A 23,542-nucleotide genomic window follows, 5' to 3' on the forward strand; every position below is an offset into this window, starting at 1 on the left:
ATTAACCTTTTTACCGGTCAGATGTAGTGAATGGTATAAGATAATACGATGAGTCGTGAGCTTGAGGGGTACAAGCACAAAGCTAAAGTGTCATCTTATCAGCCGGTCATATTGACAGAGATATTCATTTTGTCTGACGCCTTTATTTAAGTTTAAAGCCTTGATTAGTTTAAAACCTTTAAAGCCTTCTTTAGTTTATAATCTAATAAAGATGTTCAGATGCTTCCCAGCGTAAAGAAAATAGCTTTACAGGTATAATAGTTAGCAGACGTCAACGAGTGTAGCTGGTCCTCTGTTATCTGTGCGTGCTCCTCTGGTGAGTGAAACAAGAGATCTTGAAAACATAACTCATGATGCAGAGATACTTACGTGGCGTTGCTGAAACCCACATACTCGTGTCCGGCCATTTCTTTCAGAAAGTTCATGACCTGGAGGGAAAGCAAGTATTTTAAGGAACAATATGAACGATAGGGTACAAGGTTAAACTCTGTGGGAGGTAGTGGCCTGTCCATCGTAAACGTTTGGCTTAATAGCATTTCTAGGGTCACAACAGCAGTGTCACAATTCTATAATAACTTTAAAGTGTCATTGTATTTGGGCTGCCGGTAGCCTAGTGGTTAGTGCACGTGGCCCATGTGTGGGGGCTGTAGTCCTCCATTCAGGCGTCCCGGGTTCAGATCCAACCTGTGGCTCCTTCCTGCATGTTGTTCCCCACTCGCTCTCTCTGCCAATTTCTTACTCTATCCTCTGTCCTCTCTTTAACAAAGGCATTCAATTCAAAGCCCAAAACTAAACATTTAAAAAAAAGTGTCATTCTATGATGACTTTTTTATTTAAATGGTCAATTGACTTGAGCTTCTATAACACTCATCTAGTCTTCTGACTACTCAAAGCCCTTTTCACAACAGGTCACATCATCAGTATTAACTAATCCAATTCACACACATTTATACCCGTCGAAGCAGAGGAAGCAAATCGGGGTTAAGTGGCTTGCCCAAGGACACATCGGGCATGTGGCTGCAGGAGCGTACCGTACTCAGGTAGTGTGTCCGAGACCACTTCACCATGCTCAAACAAGGAAGTGGACCCCTATACGACGAAATTCGCTTCAAAAACTGTCCTATACGCGCAGCAGAAGTAGGAAGAGGGTCGTTGTTGGCGTCTCAGAAATAACAGTCCATCCTGCTAACTGGGGATGTTTCTAAGTTTGCAAGTGGTTGCCATGGTTTCTACTTCTTCTTTCTGCTTCTTGGCGGATTGGCAAACCAACAATGTGCTACCAACTACTGTATCGGATGTATATGACTAATGTGACCGCAGACCAGGAGGGGATGGGGAGCTTTGTGCTCGGGCAGGGTAAGAAACAATCGTGCATAATGTGTGAAAGCCCTAAGATAATGTTCTACAAATACAAGATGTCCATCAAATATCACCCTCGCTAAGAACATGAAAGTGAACTGAGTAAGTATTAGTTCAGGTCGGACTTGTTATACTTACATAGTCAAATTTCTCTGCGTTGCTTGCACCTTGCTGTGGAGATAGCAGGAAAAAGAAGAGGTTAGAACAGAGCATTACCTGAGACTCATTACAGAGGACAAGAACAGCATCAGAAAAGATCAAACTGAAATGATAACGCTACTGCTGAGGAATTAGAACTACAGAATTAGCAGATATGAAAGATTTGAGTACAATTAAGATGTAAAAAATTACATGAGCTCTGCCAGGAATTATACAAGAAGATACAAGATATTAATATGATTGGCTACCTGGTAGGCACAGAGAGGGAAGTCGTTTTGAGTTAAAAAGGGAGATTTAGTAGACGTTATCTGAGCTTAGCCAGTAACTCAAAAATTGAAAATAATTCAACATTATTTCAAGTCTTAATAGTTTAATAAACATGTCTAAATGAAAGTAGCCCTGACTATGTGTATGAGTCTACATTCAGTTTCTTACAATATATGACTGCACATAGATGTGGGTGTATGCAGGTGAGTTTGTATTATGGGTTACCATAATGCAGGTGTGTGTGCGTGTGTGTGTGTGTGTGTGTGTGTGTGTGTGTGTGTGTGTGTGTGTGTGTGTGTATGAAGGTGTGTGTCTGCTGTGTGTCAACATGTGTCGTCTGTGCTAAGAGCCTGCCAGACAAACAGAGGGGAGAGAGGGAAAAAGGGAGGAAAGGTCTTCCTCTGAGGATAAACTTCACAGCTTTTAGCTTTATGGATCATTGATGCTGCTTTTCCCACAAAAAATAAAAACACACAGCAGTAAAATGGACACACATGCATGCACTTTAAAAGTGCTATAGCATCAGTTAAGAATTACTGAACATTTATGCTTTGAATTCTTTAACTTTACATTTAAAAAGTTCTAATAAAAAAGGTAAGAGTATAAGTGACACAGATGGAGAGGTTAAAGAGTCACTAAATGGGGTTACTAGAGAGCTGATTGGAGGAGAAACAGAGCGAAAGGGGGGGGGGGGGGGGGAATCAGGGGGTCGGGAAAGTGCGAGGAGATAGATATGGAAAAGGAAGAAAAAATTACCAACGTCATTTGACCTGCAGCAGCAGTCATTATTTCCCACAGATCCTAAGTCTGGAAAATATGCAACAACATACAAAAAAGAGCAACAACATGTAGCCTTCAAGCACCAGGTAACAACAGTTTTGGGCTTATTGCCACGGCAACCATCCCATAGTTTCCCCACCGATTGTAAAAGCAAACTGAGCAACCTGACTAAACGGCTTGACATTTGTGCTTCATAATAGAAAAAATTCAAACAACACATTGAGGCACTGATGACAGTGATGGTAGATGTGAACACACACACACACACACACACACACACACACACACACACAAGGACACACATATTGTTGTCTTGGTGAATGTGATGAGTTAGATGTTTGTCTAGTTATCTACCGTGTGACTTGGCATGTTTAGTGGGCAGTTCAACAGGTTTGTTCAGTGATGAAATGGAAAACATCACATGCGACTGCCCACATGCTACAATATGTGCGGCCTGCATCACAAATCAATACGAGAACAGCTATTATAAGGCTCCTGAGAGAAGAGGGAGGACATCTCTAGCCTTCCAGAAATAAATTATTTAAAGACATAGAGATCTCTGTTGACGGACTTTTAGGGAAACATACAAGATTTCCTTCAGAGAGCAAAATCAGAAGATCCATATTGATCGTATTTATTAGCAAAAACAGTGTAAATAAGTCAGTTTAGCACAGCACAGGGATTGCAAATAAAGGAACTTGCTCTATTCTTAGCGCAACTAGAAATACCATCTTGTTGTTGTACCCCTCTGCCAACTTGTCACGCTGAACTTGACATCCATTTCTGTCTTCTGTCGAGTGACAGTGTAACTGTAGCGTGGGATAAGACGGGGCTCGCAACTTTTGGGGGGATTATTTTAGGAGCATAAGGCGGCCTGCATCAAATAGAAGAGCTGGCACAAGAGATTCAAAAAGGACAACATCTTAATCTCGCTTTCTCTTTATTTCTCTGAAGAGCATGCGTTCAAGATATTATTAGTAGAGCCTTGTAGAAAACAGAAGAATGAGCAGCTATGCAAGAGGGTGAGAGACTTTCCAGTAATTATCGTGGACGGAGTCGTTTTTTTGCATCGATTGATTTGAAATAAAAATATACCAGATGTGATTAAATCCCCTGTGGATATCACATTCTCTAAAATGAAGGGTCAGGATCAGGACCATCAAAACCAAATCAACCGTTGAGTCCCTTTTGACCTTTGAGGCTAAATTTAGGACATTCTCTCTGTAGGATTTCTGGGATATCTTTTTTCACAGTAATGGAAAGGAGGAGCTTTTAAGTACAGACACAATATCAATCTTCTCATCGGACTTTCTGAGAGATTAAAAAAGTGTATTTTCAGAATGACTTATTTTAGAAAGGCCATGACCATGGCCATAAAAACATAAAGATGTCTCAATGATAACATCTGATTTCTGGTTCATCATGCTAAAGAAAAATAAATCCAGCTGCCTCAGTTTATCAATCAAATGACAGATTTTACAAGACAGTAACTTTAACATTAATATTAATTATCTCTCAAGTTCTGCAAACAGTTTTTATTATTGGCTGAAAATAATGTAAAAGCTTTTTTCTTCCCATCGAGGCCCTGAACATCATGTCACCTAAACGTTATCATGAAGACTAAATATTTCTGTTAACGATCTTAACGATCCATCGACTGATTACTCCTGGATCTCTTAGCCTACAATCATAAATCTGTCTGTGCAGCTGAGCAGAAAGGTAATTGGAAGCATATAGCTTAAAAATTAACTTTGGGGTCGATTTCAGAAACATGCGTCTGTAAAATAGTTTACTGCGACGACTGTGATGGCTTCAGATGGGATTTTAGAAATGACACCAACTTGTTCACTTAATGAACTTTACAATCATCACAGAAGCTTGTGCACAGATGAGACTACGGACTCCAGATTAGGTGACGTCATGTTGACGCTGTATAAAGGCAGTGATATGTTTATAAATGTCAATGTGTCTGAATGATTCAGTGAGGTGATTATGAGCCAAGTGTGCTAACTTAAATAGGTTTAGTATTTACAAGGTAGTGATGATTCACAAAAGAAAGGAATGAGATTAAAGAAACTGTAGACACTGAAAACTAAGGTGAGGCTTTTCACAGAGCTCCTCTGAAGTTCTTTTCTGTCTACTTGTCTCTAAATATGAGGTTCATTTATAAAGCTCACATGCTTCGGAAGCTTTGTCATACCTGGACGAGGTTTTTGTGATTGGTTTTATTAATCTGTGGATCTAGACTGCTTCCTCTCTTGTAAGAAAAGATTTGGTGATACATTTAGCTAACAACATCAAGATGCAGAACGAAGAAGGAAGTCGTCTCCAGAAGAAGCGACAGTTGAATATCAGACTGTGAAGTTGACGATCGTGTGACGATAATGTGAAAATGTTTAATGTCTTGTTGCTGTGGGAAACATCAGAGCTACTACACGGTGTTCATAGATAGATGACGTTGTGTGAGTATATGTGCTCGAGAGTGTGATTCACACACTGCTAACACTGATTGTGTAAAGAGAGAGAGACAGAGAGGGATTCAAGGTAACTGTCTTATTTTTAAACCTAGGCTCTATTTTTACATATCCAATGGTCTAATTTGCTTAAAGGTGCACAAAGCTTTGGAAATGCTCCAGCTGTGCTGAATAGGGCTTTAAAGGCTCGAACCAAAACAACCTGCAGAGAAATGCCCCTTTGATTCTATACATCTAATAAGCAATATATCAGATGTTTCTAATTGAAAAAGGATCTAACCATTACAAAATGGTCTATCTATGCAGGAATCCTTTCTGTCTGGTGTTTAGATAAACAGATCTTGTTATGATTACTCTGATGGGGTGCATTTGCTCTGAAGTTTACATTGCAGTCATTATAGTCCTTTACTTTTTTTTTTTTTTTTAAGTTTCTCTTTACCTGAAAGTTATTCAAACCTTCAATGTGTAGAAAAACAGCCCAGGTTTGAAAATAAAGGAATTCCCCTTCAGAGAATGACTCAAAGTGAAACGTGAGTTAGATTATTTAAAGTTGTCAAGAGGTGAAAATCTAACACTGCTGCTTTGTTTCTAAATTTTCACAAATGCAATTTATTCCACTTTGAATCTTCCATATGTTATGCATGATCTTGGGATCTGTAGCTTGTTTGATTAGACCGATGACGGGCACTTTTTTAACAAGAAAAGGTGGATTAATCAACCTTAACACTGAAGTTTCAAAAGAAACACTGTTCACAAAACTTTAGTGCCATGTTGGACGTGCTGTGGCAGGCTGGGGGAACTATCTGACTTCCTATCTCTCTCTCTCTCTCTCTCTCTCTATGTGATCATCCTGAGGCTGGTCTGCGTGCAGCTGCATTTGACTAGCCGCCTGTGCAGGTTATTTTCAGCAGGGCCGATAACAGCGTGTGGTCTAAGTGCCCTCAGGAAGGATTAGCACAAGTCTTAATCACCACAACAAGACACATGGAAGTGGACTAAGGTAATGACCTAGAAAAATATTTCAGCTGAGTCAAGAGTCAGATGTGAACACAATAAGTCTAATGTCCACTCAATGAGGAATAGCACCACATCATAAAGATGACAAAAATGTGCTTAAAGAGTGGACAGGATTTCGTATATGTCATGTAAATGTTATTCGGCTGTTGTAACTTCTTATCTGGTATCAATACAAATATTTCATTCTTCCTGTTATTAACTTATAAAGCAGCTCAGTGATACCTGCCCAATGAAGAATTATCTGGCTAAAGTTTCAGTGGATATGAGACACACACGGGACATAAAAAAAACACACATGAGGGAGGAAAAAAAGTGTTGCTGCTTTTACCTTTATCAGTGAAGTACAAACAATAGCGCCAGCATTCACCATGGGGTTGTGGGGCTTATCTGTAAAGCAACAGGAGCACAGTTAGCGCACTGAAGAGGATCAAAGTGTACATGTTAGCTCATATTCCTCAGAGAGGTCTGCATACACACGATTAAACAGTCGAATACATGTAGAGCACACATAGACTCAAAACACAGGAGACCAACAACAGTAGTACAGTAACAGTGTCCACAAGGGAACTTTGATGTAGTATGCATAGAATAGCAGAGTGTTGTTGTGTAAGAGACCCTTATCAATCTACCACAGTAAGGGGTACAGCGTTAAAAAGGGGCTGCTTTTGTGGCTGATGTTGTCTGAATCTCTGACTCAGATATTCAGCTGTTTATTCCAGGAGGACAGGGCTGAAGAAATGCAGGCACTGCACAAAGGCATGTCACCCTGGTATATACAGGTCCTGCTATTAAGCTGGTATGTAAATGTAGCACTTCCTGAGGAACATATTGCCTCATGGACCACAGAAACCTTGAATAGTGATTGTACATCCCCAAAAAAGTACATGGAAATTCCCTATAATGTATAGTCTTGTTTGGAAAACTTGCATGATTTGTAACAGAGTATTTATTGTTAAGATCTTAGAATTAAAGCATGCATCAAGCTTGGCAAGCTGACAATGTTTGATTGGAATATACTGTATTTGGTTGTTTGAACTTAACTTAGCATGGTACATCCACAGTAATGATTCACACATGTACAAAAAAGTGTGAGGGTAAATGGTTATTTGTGTTCACAAGCTGCTCTTCTTATTTAAAAATAATCAAAAACTGTTGAGGCAAAGGAAATTGTTTCAATTAAAGAAAACACTGTTTGGATATCAAAGTTAAAATAAGGAGAAGTCTTGTTTATCATTTGTTAACTGGTGGAGACATGTGGCTCGTACATGTTAAACTCTCGTGATTATTGTTGCCTTATGTGTCCACAACATGTTCTTTGAAGTGAGCTACTTTAGTTCCTGTAATGCCTGATAGAGTCAACCACCGAGGTGAGAGGAAACTTTCCTCCCACAGATGTCTAAAAGTGTTCAAAGTACTTTTATTCTTAAATAACCTACATTCCCTCACTAGTGCGTGATCTCCTTACATAACACAGCGAGCACAGGGCTTTTCCTGGCAGCAGAGTCCCCACACAGGAAGTGACGACAAGCTGGCTGCAGTTTGAGCACCTCCCTCTGACACATCGACCACAACTATGATAACTATTACCCCACATCTATCTTCACCATCTGCATTATGCTCCAACTGCCTTTGCAGCATAAAATCAGCCCCTCACACACACTGTCTAACTTTAAAGTTACCACGTTTCTTTTACAAGGCTGTTAAACATCCTGTGATGCCAGCCTCTGACTCATTCACTTGGCAGCGCATGCAGTAACAGCTCTACACTCGGCTCTGCAGGCGGCTAAAGCCAGACAGTAGACCAGCACTGCTGAATAACTATCGGGGTAAACACAGTTATGACTGACAGTCCAACATGAATAGAGAGAACAGAGTCAGTCTGCAAAGCTATGGGGAACATGTAAAAAGAAACAAAGATTAAAAACAATCTTTACATGTATTTTTTTTTAAGTAATTTGTATACCTATAACCTAAATGCCCTCTAATTTACAAGGTAAATAAGAGCATTAGATAAGAAAATCAGGGGCTGATGTGGGAGAGGAAACTTTCTATAATTCAATACCTCTTTGTGCTCAGTGATTTCAGTACAAAGTTATTTAGCAGAAAAAGGAAACACAAGCCCTATTCAGTTTCAAGCCATGAGATTTTTGCCCCTGTGATGTTTCGCCCCAAATCTGAATGTCGCGGAGATGTAATGTGGGAAGAAGTGACCGCCCCCCTCTGTACTGTCTTCGGAGGTAGTGTCAGGCTATAGGGGCGAGACAGTTTCAGCAGAGCCAGCGAAGGAGCACAGCGTTGTGTTAGCGTGCATGTTTGACTGTGTGTCTATGTGGAGCTCCCGCTGTGCCGCGCTTCTGCAACGCTGTAACACAGACTGGGACACCAATATGACGCTGTCGCAGAATCAATATGAATGTACAATGACGTGATGACAGCTCAGCTAAGTTGCGGCACTTTTAAGGAAGAAGCAGTCTGAAAAGGGCTTCTAACTTCCAGAGGGTCAAAGCCCTCTGACATCAGGAGGGAGACTTTGCATATTCAAACTCTCATGAGGCCTCCACTGCGGCAGCTTAGGAGGAGAGATAGTGTATAATAGTCCACAGTGAGTCAGAGAAACAGGAATCATCAGCCATAACTGCTTTTGTGTGCTGATATATTTATGAAGTATCTATGAAGGACTGTCTGAAAAGCTCAAGAAAGTGGGAAAAAAAAAAAAAAAAAGAACGATCAAAAAGGCTCACCATCGTCATTCAGGAAGAGTTTATTAAAGCGCAGGCCACTGGGCTCCTTTCCAATGAAACTGTGGACGTACTCCGTGCCGTAGTCATGAACAGCCACTGCATACTTCAGTGGTTTGACGCAGGATTGCAAACAGAAGGGCACCTTGGTGTCTCCTACCGTGTGTCTGCAAAAAAAGTTATAACATCAGAAGAAGCTGTACATCAAAACAAAGAAACTAAAACTGACTTCATCATGGAAGAGATTCTAACTGAGCAGATTTGTGTGTTCAGGGTAAACAGTAAACATCAGTGACAAGAGTGTCACAGCACGATAACAGAACCACACATTCTGTTCATCACCGCGTTATCTTTATGACTTCCTCTCTAACACAAACAGAGGGAATATACACACCTGTGGAATTTTACAACGGCCTATCAGAGAGCGGCCTGATCAAAACACCCACTGACATCATTTCACAATATTTTGAAGGGACTACTTGTTCTAGTTTGGACTCTGGAAAAACACCTGTGCATTGAAAAGCAATAAATTAAACCCCATTATTACTTCATTGCAACATATTGGCCTCACAAAAAGAGTTTCTCTAACACATACAGGTGTTCCTTGAAGTCGAACCTCAGGGTTTAGAGGATTGAAGAAGTCCAGCGCTGTGAGAGGATCTTTAATCATCATGTGGCCCTTCAGAATAACTACATTTTACAGAGTGAAGGGGGTTTTGTTTGAAGGGTCAAAAGTTAACCGTTTACCTAATCCTAATAGACATGATGAATTTCTGGTATGCAGTTTAAATAAATAAAAACCAGCTAGTTAGGATCCCAGACTGAAACCACCAGAGGCCATTTAGTGACCCAACAGAAGGCCGAACTCACACCCAGCACAGAGCTCACATTATAAAGATCATTCTGGAATATCAAACACACGTTTGCTCGTATTTTTAAGCATCACGGTATCCTTTTAATGCTTGAACCTGCTCTCCACTCTGTCTCACCTCTGTCCGTCCACTGTGCACACAGAGATGGCCCACAGGTCGGGGCTGAATTTGGCGAGCTGAGGAATGTAGTCAGCGACCTGAAAGAGAGGAAAGGCAGCTGAAAGAGAGTCGCCTTACACCGCTGACGTCTGCTGAGGCTCAGGCTTCAAGGGAAAGCTAACACTGCTGACAATACACAGAGGTCAAATCCTTGTCTAAAGACCACAGAGGAATAATCCACACACAGATACTGGAATAAAAAGATTTAGTTTACTTTGTGCCTTTCATCTTTTTCAATTACAACAATTACAGTATGGTGCTTCTCAAAATGTCCAGGTTGCTTTCAAGTTTATTTTCTTCAGTGAATCCACACTAAAGCTGACTGAATTTTATTTTTAAATCTGTCTCTCCTTCAACTCTGAATTCAACATTTTGAAAGATGCTCTGCAGAGTAACTCAATCTTTAGGTGTCATTGAAGTATTTTGTAAATGCTAAGAGGTAAAGCACATGTAAAATGATGACGTGCTTGGGGTCTGTGTGAAAGTTTAGACATGCCTGCACTCATTGAACTGATAATATACTGTACAACCGCTCAGTTCAGTGGACGGCTGTTCTGTCTCTTATAGGAGGTTTTTTCTTCCCACTTTAACTTTAAATGTTGCTTAGTGGTCATGGTGGATTAATGTTGGGTCTTGGTAGATAATATAACAAAGAGTAAGGTCTTTAACCTGCTCAACAGATTTGTGTTCTCATTGGCTGCAGCTGTAATGCTGTTGACCTGGTTGCTATAAAAAAGACGACGATAGGAGACGTGTCTGTTTTCCTCAAGCTACTGGAGGGAATCACAGTGATGCTAAGCTTTCTAGGAGCCTCTCTTTGCACTTGTCCTCAAAAAATGTAATGCTTTAAGATACCATGTATTTTCAAACTTTACAATCTCTATTCTATTAATGACTGACGGAATCAGAAATCTTCTAAGTTTCAACAAACACTACGAACGTTACTGTGAAAGAAAAGGACAGAGCACTTTGTCTAAACTGCACACATAAAACAGCAACATTGTGCAAAGGGTTTTCTACAATCTTTGACAATTAAAATCAAGACATTACCTGATCTTGGGTGCCTGGAACTTCTATTTTTTTTGCCTTAGAATCAAAACAAAGATTGATTTAACTAGCATTGTAGTTGTGTTTAAAATCCTGGTATCATGACAGCCCTAACTTGGTCTGCTGTGTAGACTTCTGATCGTATCCTATTCGCTAACACTGTTTTGTACAGCAGTGGAGATATTTCAAGTCTTCAAAGCAGGAAAAACACCTGTAAAGAATAATATAGCCAATGGTTCTTGTTTCATTAAGTTTTCATGTAAGCCATTTAATTGGTGGAGCGTGCAAAAAACTCAGAGCACAGGAACTGGCTCAGCAAAATCTAATACAGCAAACATTAACTCTGCCATATCGCCAGTGCTGTCCCTCTTCAGGGAGTCAAAGTGTCTATAGGGGCTTCTTTTCTGTGACTAATGGCCTTGGGACGACCTCGATCAACGTCCACATTACTCCAAGAGTTAGAGTTAGATTTCAGAAATATGAGTGTTTTCGTTGTTAGAGGTTAATATAATCTGGGAACCAGGATCATGATTTCACTATTTCTGACTATGTTGTTCTCTTTTTTATTGTCTGCACATTTTAGCAGCTGCCAAATGAAACAACACGATATGGCAAACATAGCCTGCACTGATATCTGCTGGGGACACTGCTACGATCCTTCAACATGATCCTGAGGTGGATTTTCCTATCAAGTCTATCAGACCAGAGTGATGCTGGCTTCCATTCTGTCTAGCATCACAGCCTGTTGGCAAAGTCTGATGGTAACATATCTGTGTGGGTCAAAATAATGATATTGCAAAAAAAATAAACAGTCATGGATGTAAGGACACACCTGCCCTTCAGAGAGATTTTTGGCACCCTCATATAGCTCATCAATATGGGTGGAGAAGGACTGGAAGTCTGGGATGACGAACTTCTTGCGGAAGGCCTGAGTGAGCAGGACAATGTTGCTCTGGACACACCTGATGAATAAACCACAGATAGCATGCTAAAACATTGTGACTGCATGCAGCTGAAGAAAAGTTTGTCAACCAAGTTTGCAACTGTGAAGTGTGACAAACTTCTTTCGAATGTTAATTTAAAAGTTGCTGATGAGGAATTTTCATCATAACTTATTGATCAGCTGCTTTTCGATCCAAACAGTGTGATCCGACATGAATCTGTACAGTGGTTAATGATCATTTACAAACTGCAGACTGAAGGAAATGACAGAGTGTCTGTGATGTCTTAGGGTTTCAGTGAAATGTTTTACTCATAGGACAATACTTTTCCAGATTTGCCCCAGGGGCAAGAGGAAATGAAACTAAACACTGAGAGATTAACTTCTTGTCGACAAAACTCTCAAATATTTTTTATTATTATGAAGAAAGCAAAGAAGTTGCTCTGAGGGTAATATAGGGTTTTCATTACTGTAATATAGATACATATTCTGATAACTGATACGGACTCTGACCTGAATGTTAACAGTCATCATAGGATCATTACAAATGTACTGTATCCTACTACAACCATACAAATAATCTTTCTTTTTCAATGCAATTTAGTATTTTTTTCTTGCCTTGGGTGTGGTTTTTTGAATCAGAAGATTACAGTTTTATAGCTTTTTTTATTTCTTCTTATTTTAAAGAACGATTTTCGGGGTTTTGTCTTGATTTAGATTAGACAGGGATAGAGTTGAAAATCGAGGAGAGAGAGTGGGGAATGACATGCAGAGAAGGAGCCAGGGTCGGATTTGAACCCGGGCAACTCGCTTAGAGGTCCATCGCCTCGTCACACGGGGCAGCACATAACGGCTCAGCCTTCAGAGCCCCTTACAGTTTGGTTATAATAAGAAATTTACTGGCAGACTATTATTCTGATTCCAGCAGTGACTCTTTATCAAATATTTGGATACAGAACTACATTACTTCTGGTTTAAAAAAAAAAAGAGAAGGATCTCATGTACAGATGGAACATATTTTTTTGCATTAATGCAATATGCAAATTTAAACAATCAAGTTAGTTTGAATTTGCAGTGAAAAATATGGTCATCAAGATGTAAAAAATGCTGTTTGAGGCAGAAAATACCACAAAGGTTCTTGGGAAATAAACGTAATGAAAAGCAGCAACATGATTGGTGTAGATGACGCAGATAAATAAGAGAAGAAGAAATGGCGATCCTTACTTCTTGAAAAGATGTCTGTCCAGCGTGACGCCATCTGTTGTGTTCTTTAGAGTCTCTTTAAGTGTGTCCATGCACTCCTTCAGCCTGGGGTCTCCTGTGCGCAGCCCAGTAGTTTTAAGCGCCTTAAAGAGAGAATAGAAACATTTGAGTAGAAACAGACAACTTGGTGATAGCACACTGCCACAACAGAACAAACCATGAAGCCAAACTGAAGAAGAAGAACTTACCGTGAGGAATTTATGAACAGGAATCGTCTCTTGACCTTCAGCGACTGCGTAGAAGAGCAAGTCCTCCAAACTCGGGAGAATTCCTGCTCTTCTCCTATATGAGACACAAATACACATTTATAAGACACAGCACTTCAAATCATATGAAGGTAGCCGAAAAAGAAAACTTTGGTGGAACTTTTCACTTGAAATGCATCTTTTCTAGAGTTCATATTTTAAGAAAAGCAGGGGGGAAAATCAGTGCATATGTTGCTTTTGCGTGGTTCATTAATTTGTCATAGGATTGCCCTTTAGTACGAGCCCTATAAAGCCTATTCCCACATGTACTAACCAGTCTAAACACGTAGCTTATTTGAAGTTGTTTATACAGTCTTAACACATTAAGTGAGGGATTTGAAGAATGCTTACTCAAAGCTTGCAATCAAAGTGTCAACAATAAGCCACAGATATGTGTGTCAGTTTGTAGAACAGAGTGATCAAGCCTCTGCTGAATGGAACACATTTTTTCTACATGTTTCTCGTTGGCAGCGCTCCCTGATGACTAACTTTATTCTATGTGTTTACATAGGATCACATTGGCTATGGTCCAAAAGTCATGTCCTACAGCTAAGAAATCAAGAGACACGTACACCAAACGGAGCGTTCTGAGAGAACTGGTTTATACAGGGTCACAAACGTCCTCTGGTGCTTGATTCATGTTATATTTTGAACAAAGCACAGCACAGATGTTTCATTTAGGAAAAGGTGGAAAAGGGTTAAACATTCGCTACAACAGCCGCCATAGCACTAATCTTCTAATGTTTCCCCTATAAAATTGAGATCAGTACCGCTCACAAAAACCCCTCCATCATGCTAATAGTGTCTGAAGCAGTGTTTGACTGAGTCTAAATTCCAGGAATTCTCCTGTCTATAGCCGCCTGCCCGGCCCACTGTGGCTCTTGGATTAATAAAGCCAACATTGTGGTGTGTTCACACGCTGGTCATGACACAGCAGCATGGCCTGCAGTGGTTTAAATGATTCAAAGTGGTCTAACATCGCGCTCCAGTAAGCTGTGTCCCAAGGTCAGGCATGCCATTAAAGAGGCAATAATGCTGTTCAATGTTCCCTTTAACTCAAAGAAGTAAATTCTATGATAAGCCAAATGTGTCCTCGGAAGTTAATTATAAAACCGAAGCTTAAATTTTGCACAGAATAGATGCTTCTGCTCTGTCACTGAGGCGTTAGATGTTTAAGTGCACACTGTCTACATCAGCATTTGGAATTCCAGTATTCAGTCTGCCCCTCCTCCATGCCTTTATCTCATCTCCTTTTGTCACATCTTCTGCTCTGCACAGTGTAAACACTCCGCACACAGCCCAGGTAACTGCGCTAGAACATGTGCAAACAAACCAGGATTGACTAAAATGCTGCCTGTCAGGCGTGTATAATTCAAAGGGAGTGTTATTGACCTGACATCTGTCACTACAAGGGCTCGTCCACACAGCAGTGAACAGGTGCAGCACACTGTCAGGAGGCAACAAGCTAAGTACAGTGGATAAATGACAGATTTTTTTGTGAAGAAGATTCCATACGTCAAAGCCGTACACGTATCTCTGCAAAACCATACTTAACTAGTGTTTTAGGATGCAACTGGGACTGAGAACATGTCCAAGCTTGTGAAAAGCTCATTAACCACCAACACGCTCTTTAGTGGGGGAAGTGTGTTTGTGTATCAGGCGTGTTCTGCTGTGAAACGCTCAAGGGCCCACATGGCCGTCAGCTTGTGCAGCTAGTGCACAAAACATGAAGGTAACTGAGGAGGTACTTCTCCGATTAAAGGCACACTTCACCAATTTTACACATCAAGACAAACTTATTGATCATCAGGAAAGTCCCACCCAGGCTGTGAAAGCAGCTGGCTAGTGTCAGTGTTCATTATCGCAGTATAGAGACAATTGACCTTTCAATAAAAGCTGAATTTACAAAGAGAGGGACGGGAATTTAATATGCATTGCCATTTAAAGTACTAAGCAAAACCAAGGAAAATGCTTTCCTGGGGCAGGATTCAGTGTGTTGCAGACTGATTCAAACTTTTGGAATAAAATCTGAATATCTCCACCTCAGCAGCATTATGAAACATGTTTTTAAACATCTGCCTCCTGGACATGCCCTACCTCCCAGATGTGATCACTGGAATGCTTATTTAAGGCTCTTAATGATTTTTTTAATGTATCCATAGATATGTAACAACAGAGAATGCAGCATTTGTCGTGTTGTACTTTTAAAATACTTCCCTGAGTGCCATTCATGTGGCTAGAATTTGTTTATGAATTAAAATAATGCAGCAGATAAGGCTGAATGATAACTGGCTGGGACTGAGATCTCTGTCACAGTGACACGGTACAATATATTTGCTACTTGATTAGATTACCGTTTTGGTAAAGCTGGTCAAATTCTTCTATGGTTAAAGGGATACTTCACCCATTTGCATTAAGCTTTGTATCATTAGAAACCTGGTAGTATTTTTGAATGGTCGTGCATCCCGCCCTCATTTTCCCCTGAGATGGGAAATCTTTGTGTTTCTAAGTCTGAAAAGGAGCTTCCAGTGACGCAAAATGACGATTTTTGCGTCACTGGAAGATGTTGCGGTTAGCGGGGTGAAACTACAACACTAGTTCCTCATATTTTCGACCACTGAAGCTACAGACCAATCACAGATCAGTGGGTGGGAACTCACTCCCAGAATCGAAACTTAACGTCAGCCATATTGCTTGGAAGCTAACAGGCTCTATGGAGAAAGCTGATAATGGCAAAAAAATATAAATATAGTGGCGAGACGGATGCTGCCGACAGGCTGGTCTTGTGTTTTGGCTGCTGCGGCCACTGGGGCCACCGCTGGCCCCTGGCCGGCGGGTGCCGGGGCCGCGGCTATATTGCTGACCCGGGCCGGCTCGAGCTGGGGCGGACTGGTAGTGTCAGTGCTCTCACTGTTTGCCTATGGACACAGACATAGAGTCTGTTTTCTGTGAGGAATTTCCAAGATCAATTCTCGAAGAAATCTCTGAATCAGTTGAGGAAATGGCCTTATGTGTTGAAATAAATATGTCTGTAAATGTTTTTATCACTATATTTTTACTGCTATACTGTATATTTTGGAGAAACTGTAACGATCGAATTTCCCTCTGGGATTAATAAAGTATTTCTGATTCTGAACTAGAGGACCTTAGTGGGAGTGGCCTGCGGTGCTGTGCATTCAGGGATTTGGTGTCTTTCATCCACATTAACCAAAAAGACACTTTTCTCGGCCAAGAAGGCACCAACTTCAAAATGTATTTCAAATTTCTACTACATATATGACCCAATGTCAATACAGATTCATGTTTCAACGGGTGAAGTATCCCTTTAACTTGGTAGTATTTTCTTGTGCCAAATAACCATGTGGAATTAAATCAGCATTGGGCAATTCAACAAGTTTCGATTTCAATTATAATTTTGGCGTTCCTGGATCATGAAAGTGAGATAGTCTGGAGCTGGAGAGGTGCCAGTTCACTTCCTGAGCACTGCAGAGGGCCCCTTGAGCAAGACACCAACTTGACATAATCCAAGCAGCTCTAAATTAAATTAAATCGAGGTGGGTCTGTTCCATGTTCTCAGAAGTCACCAGCCGGTGTGAAGTGAACTAAATAAGCAATACAACAGAGTGTGTTTAAACTGGGTAAACAGATCCGTGGACTACAGTCAACACTTTCATTTTCTACATTTGTTCAGTTAAAAAAAACAAAAACCTTTCTCCTGCTCACAGACAGATGGCTCAGTCCATTTGTGTTAGTGAGGCTGCTCAGGGGTGTAAGCAGAACACTTTGAGAGTTTCCTGGAAACAGGGTTTACACTATGGGCTGTGGTGCGTCCTTCTTTTGCATTGGAGGAGTAACAGCCCTGTGGAATTACTGTAACATATTACCAGCCAGTTTTTTATTATAAGTATTCATACTGCAGTCATATAAGTACATGTCAATTAACCTCTCATTCTAGTGGTCTAGCTATTTCAAAACAGGCTGTATCGAAATAATTTTGCAGTATGATAAATGTCAAGATGATGGGGTTTAAAATACACTGTTTAAGTTAAAGGACTATTATGAAGGACTATTAAAAGGTCACATATTATGGGAAATAAACTTTTGCATGTTTTTCTTACACAGGGGTGCAAACTGATCAGGGATGAAAAAGATGACATGGATCCAAACCACCTAGGGGAATTTATGTGAATAAATGTGAATTTACAGACGATTTTAGCATTCAGACCGACTAAAGAAGCAGTGCAAACAATAAGAAAAACACAATTGCTTGTCTATATCTATGTTCTGTTTTAACTTTTTGATAAAGCTTCAGTGAAACATGAAAAACACATGCTCCCAACCTTGAGTCCCTTTTTATAAATGGGAGGAATTTGCAGAACAGGGCTTACCATGTTCTACTAAGGGGTGATGTGAAGGGCAGTCACTATGCAGGTAGCTCTCAGAGCAGAGTCTGAGAGAACATTATAATACAGTCATCAAGTATGACAATATTTTCCCATCTTTTCTATCATATACATGTAACATTATCAATATATTAACCTGATGTTTTGCTCCTGCTGATTTTCATTAAGTTTATATTCCCTCTGGCCTACCTTAATACATGTGTTGACCAGCTGTCACTTTAATGTTGCCTGAGATAATAATGAAGCAGAAAGCTGGATGAAGTTATCTTCAAGCTAGCACACATTTCTCTCAACATCTTTACCTATGGCTACCAAACAGTAAATATTATCAGACAACATGTTGAACAGAAAGGCTGGCTTGCTAGCCAGACTACGAGTCTTTCCACAGGAAAATAACGTTATGTAAACTAGCCACGTGCTGCACATTGTGACTCATTGAATCAGTTTTCATGCTTCTCGCGGTCGGCGCAGCGCGCACCTCCGAGGTTTTGTAACAGTGCCGACCGCGTTGCAATGATTAGCTACAGGGGCCGGAAGTACTTTCTTCGTGCCGTGTTGAGCAATCAGACCACTCTGACCGCAATCAGTATGAAACGACTCGACGTTTGCAGTAGACCCCCCTCCAAATATTTTTATTGCAGATCTAAATGAATCACACAAATGACCTATTTGGGATCCAAAACGGCGAATTTCGCCAAAAGGTGACAAGTTTGCACCCCTGCTTCCACTAATATTTGTCCCTAGCGTGTCTCCAAACCCCCCAAATATGAGAAAACTTAATCCTCTCCATCTTTTGATCTGGATCTAAAGCGAGGGACATCTTTCACTTTTTATTTCCCCTTTTCTGTTCTGCAATGTGTAACACCACAGTAATTCATCCATTTCTCATATCTCAATCACAGTTACCTCCTCAAACTAAAGCTGTAAGTGATTCCACAAATTACTACTGGTGTGTGGCCGTGATCCAAAGAAGCACTTTGAGTATAAAGCATTTTGTGGGAGGCCTTCTTCATGCAGTAGCGAGACCTCTGGTTTGTCCTTTCCTTCTTTATTCGCTGCTTAAAGCTTTAAGCTCAGTCTACAGTTTGTCACAAATGTAATCATTGTGCACAATTCTATACTGATTATCCGAGTAGACGTGAGAGTGACTGTTTTTGGGATGTAATAAACCACATTCCCTGCCGAGGTCTATCTTGTGAGTCATCGTCATCAAGCTGGTCAACAAGCCATTCTCATCACGTGCTGGTGACTCATAAAGTATGAATCACAGGACTTACCCCCAACTATCGAGAACATAATCAGAAGATCCCCCTCAGCCTCTGGTGAAGAAGACACTTGCTGCATTTCTGTATGTATCCCTCCAGCTGGAAAAAGGCATTGCTATTTTCAACATTTCAAAAGTTCATGTTTGCACTGCAATAAATCAAGGGCCTCATGACGAGTCGTCGGCTGCACGGCAGGATCAGACTGGAGCAGCAATCCCACTCTAAACATTTGCTGGGAGAGCTTGACGGGCTATTGATTGCAGCTTCTCCTGTTAAAACTGCTAAATGTTCAACAGGTTTTGGTGCAAGCTCCTTTCTTGTGTAGCAATCTGGGCGAACCTCTTTTTATTCCAGATCAAAAACTCCATATGACACAATAGTTGTCAGTGAATATTTCACAACTAAACTTTGTATTGTTGAGTCTAGTCTAGTCTAACCTGGACAAACAGCACACATTGTTCTCTTAGCTTTCTTTAAATATTGTTGTCCTGGTCCAATACAAATGCAGCGGTAATCATTGTATTACTTTTGTTTTAGTCATCCTTGTTGTAATGTGACAACACTGCTGCTTGACACATCACAGTTAAGGTATCTGCAGACAATTTGAATTTGGTATCACCACTGCTTGAGAAGTTTGGAGATTTTAGTTCAAGAAGCTCGGCCTCGAAGCTGTGAGAAAAGGGTCAGAAGTATCTGACCCCGAGAGGACTCTGATTATAAGAGAACGCGGTCACACGCCTGGCGTAGAGGGAAAATGTTGAGTACAGTATGCTGTAAGCTCCATGAAAAGGATAAATGTGGTGACATGAAAAATACAAACGCTCTGATGCTAGCAAAGCTACCTCACTGACTCTTTGGCGTGTTGCATTAAAATGTAGCTGAACTCATCTTGTCAGCAGGGAGTGATTTTGTTTACAGTCTGAAGGGGGGGGGGGGGGGGCATGACAGAAGACTTGACTGACTGCCAGCTGACTGTAGGATAATGACTGAGGGTGTGTTAAAGTTGATCAAGATCGTTGAAATAAAACCGTGATAAATAAGACAATCTTTGTTTTTGTAAACGTCACTTTTCTTTTCATGCATGCAGTAATAATTTAGAAATGTTTATTTGAAATGTTTTATTCTAAGCAGCAGAGGGGACAAAGACGAACGTACGAAGGAACAGAAAATAACAATAACAAACAGTGGAAAGTATGTAGCAGAGGTAATTCTCAGACACTTAAAGCTAAATTTGATTAATATGTCCGGGAAGTGGTGGGAGGAAGTAAAAACCTCCACCCTCCCATTGATACTTAACCATCTGTCCAGCTTTATCTATAAAAGCTACTGGGCAAGAATTCTTAAGATAAGAAGAAGTCATAATGACATAGATGTACTTGTTTATCGGGCCGAATAACTTCAAATCAGATAATGTTAGAAACATGCTTCAGAGATTTCCTGGAATTAAAGATTGCGTCTCAGAATTAAACTATAGCAGCGTAACTTAGTGTCAAGACTTTGTGTATGCGACCTTCTACATTAATGAACACCTTGTTGTATTGTATGTGTCACTGAGTTGATACATTTTGAAATGTATGTTTATAATAATTGCCCCATTGAGTAGGCCTAGTTAAAGACACCCAAAGTGGATTTCCCCTTTCTCTACCAGGCTGCTTCATCGGGGTCAGTATCCTGGAGCTGCCACTTCAAAATGAGAAGTGAGTGGGAGGCCATAGAAACCACTAGAAGATGTCATACAACCCAGTTTACACGCACTGATCTCCTAACTGACAGTCTTAATTACTCAATAATGATTACAACCAACCAAACAAAACACAGAGAAACAGATATCCTAAGGATTTTGTTTCAGTAGGCCCTGTTGTATCACTTTTAATTAGCTGTGATTTCCATTAGCATCAATGTCTACCAACAAAGGAGTGTGTAAACTAGCTTACAGACCTAATTGAGTGCTTTTGTTCTCAATGTCATCCCTGACCCAGGCCTGCTCTGTTTCTACTGCTTAACTTTCACAAGCGCCACCACATGCTGCGCAGTAGCCTATATCGAGAGAAACAGACAGCAAAACTAATGTTAAACAAAGCCGGCAAATGCCTGCTGAAAACATAATATTAAGTTTGGTTCAGTTAAAACTTAAAAGTAGCTCAAAGAAGGTTTGTAAGTAAGTAAGAAGACAAAAGCCACGGGATGCTGCACCGGCTCACACATGGTTTTCTGCTAATAGACCATTAGTTAGCTGTGGCCATAGACTGTATGTTGTCATATACCATATCGTTAAATACAATTTTTCTGGAGGAATTTATTTATCTGTAGGTGTTTAATTCGTGACTTAAATCCCCTTAGTTAAGTTATTACTCGGAGCTTCTGTATGTTATGCAGTTGTAATACAGCGTTTGTGACGGATGGGGGAAAACGTTACATCCGCTTGCGGCTATATGCGTCACACCGCCTGCCTTACCTTCATACCGTGGAGTCAGACAGTTCATTGAACGAGAAAAAAAAATTTAAACCTACTTGTCGCTGCCTGTTTCCGTGCTGACGCCATCCTTCTTCAGCTGTTGGTCTAGCTCAACGGCACCTTCAGTTTTCGCGCAGTACGAGCGGAACGGCGCGGCACAGGGCGCGGCGCGGAGAGCCGGGCGGCGCGCGGCAGCGGCATGGAAGATCTTTAGTTGCGTAGACGGAGATCTGGCGTCAACGGAGGCGGTGCCGAAGCAGCGGCGGCGGGTCGGCAACCAGGTCTTCTGTCTAGAGCTGGACAAGGGACGCTTGAGGGTGGCTTCAAACAGCTTCAGCACTGTCGAGGACCTAAACTGTAACATCTCAATCCTGTCAATCCAATAAGAGATAAAGCCGTAGCTCCAAATGAATCCGGTAGAAGCTGAAGGTGAGTGAAGGATTTTCTCGAAACACGTTCACTGTCTGAGCGCCGATGACTCACGGATGCCGGCGTCCTAAAATAAATAGAGGCGCATCACACGCCCCGTCGCTGCTATTGGTGGAGATGAGATGAGGTCCGCCTCCGAAGATCATTTATGGCACCCTATTGGATTATCATCGTGTCTATCAAAACCTGTCATGGTTGCGTTTTCTTACAGTAGGAAAATTGAACCTCCTAGCCCAGACTTTTGTAGCCTGTTACAATGTCATTGATATGGCCTATATTAATGACTGCTACACCCTTTACTGGCTATTTGTTTTAAATTTATTATGATGGTTATATGCCTTAATACAACATGACATTACTTCCACAACAATGCCTCCCTTTTTTGTTTGTCATATTGTACCAACACACAGTTAAACATTTTTAACTTTTAGATTTATACATGATTCACCCTGTTATGTCATAGCAGCAGGTTAGACAGGCAATACATATATTTGAATATAAATATACAATATTGTAACGATATTAAAATCTATACAATGTCTAGGGGCATTTACATTAGAAGAATATGCCAGATATACATTAAAAATATAAATGATTGCTGTTCATTGTGCCATCACTAGTGCCATTATTAAAAACCATAGACAAAATGAAACCTACACATACAAAGGCACAAACACACATACAACTTATGTTAAACTCATACACACACGCACACTATAAAACAATACATTACAATTGTTATTTTTTTTGTTTAATTTGTTTTTGTTTTGCAAAATATTTGAGATTTTTTAAAATATATATAAATATACCTGATTATTACTCTAGTTAAAACACCATTATTGCAAGTTATTATTGTTACTACTGAATGGTTAATTATTATTTTTCATCATTATTATTATTGTATTAGCCTATTTGTTATTATATGCTTTGGCAATATGTTTACACATTCATGCCAACAAAGCTTATTGAATTGAATTAAAACCAATCACGCTTTAATTAATGTAATGTATTTTAATAGTAATATCCGTGTATCAAATGTTACATACAAGTAGGCTACCTCGTGTCCACCTGGCAATATATTGTACTAATAATGAAGTTATGTTGGGGGAATAAAACAGGCACATAAAACTAAATAATATTTGGGCCATGGGAGTACCAGGAGCTGCTCCTAGTTTTATACACTGGGTGGGTTGATAGAAATCAAAAGTGTTTTTTTTTTTGTTTTTTTTTACTTTATTGTATGAACTCATAGCCATATTTAAATCAGAATGAAATCTGTTAACTAATAATAACAAACTATTTTACAGTAGTTTTCGTTTTTTTTAGTATAATAAACTTGAAAATACTTCAAATTGTAATTTATATTTTTCAGTTGTCTTCACCTCTATATGTACTTATAGCAGAAACTTGGAAACGTTTTGTTCAACAACTCTTTTATGTTTTCATAAATAATAATAGGCCTATATTGTGTTTCAAACCATGTATGCATCTTCCACTTAGAGTTGTTCAATCATTTAATCCATACAGGCCTACAGTTTTATCTATAGTTTTCGGAAGAATTGTGAGCATTTATGCCCTAAAATGAGTCTGTCAGGCAGATTGTGCGTACCGCCTCCAGAAAGCTCCTCTAGACCAATGAATGATGTCAGGGGAGGGCCTCGACTGTGTCT

The 23,542-nt window shown here is 40.2% G+C and overlaps 1 protein-coding gene across 2 annotated transcripts in view; it reads right to left on the minus strand.

The window, feature by feature from the left end:
- glsb (glutaminase b) overlaps positions 1-21,929 on the minus strand; it is a 39,330-nt gene extending 17,401 nt beyond the window's left edge. The window contains exons 1-9 of one of the 2 annotated variants that reach the window (XM_061053901.1): positions 21,500-21,928; positions 13,264-13,357; positions 13,037-13,158; positions 11,705-11,834; positions 9,784-9,863; positions 8,798-8,961; positions 6,385-6,443; positions 1,498-1,530; positions 370-428 (exon numbers count right to left, since the gene is read on the minus strand). In XM_061053901.1, the coding sequence (XP_060909884.1) occupies positions 370-428; positions 1,498-1,530; positions 6,385-6,443; positions 8,798-8,961; positions 9,784-9,863; positions 11,705-11,834; positions 13,037-13,158; positions 13,264-13,357; positions 21,500-21,807 (1,049 nt within the window). In that variant the 5' untranslated portion in view covers positions 21,808-21,928. Of the gene's footprint in view, positions 1-369; positions 429-1,497; positions 1,531-6,384; positions 6,444-8,797; positions 8,962-9,783; positions 9,864-11,704; positions 11,835-13,036; positions 13,159-13,263; positions 13,358-21,499 lie in introns of both variants that reach the window. The other variant, XM_061053902.1, reaches the window with a different exon arrangement.
- Positions 21,930-23,542: the final 1,613 nt, after the last annotated feature.

Source organism: Labrus mixtus, chromosome 13 (genome assembly GCF_963584025.1).
Source record: "Labrus mixtus chromosome 13, fLabMix1.1, whole genome shotgun sequence".
Classification (NCBI taxonomy): domain Eukaryota; kingdom Metazoa; phylum Chordata; class Actinopteri; order Labriformes; family Labridae; genus Labrus; species Labrus mixtus.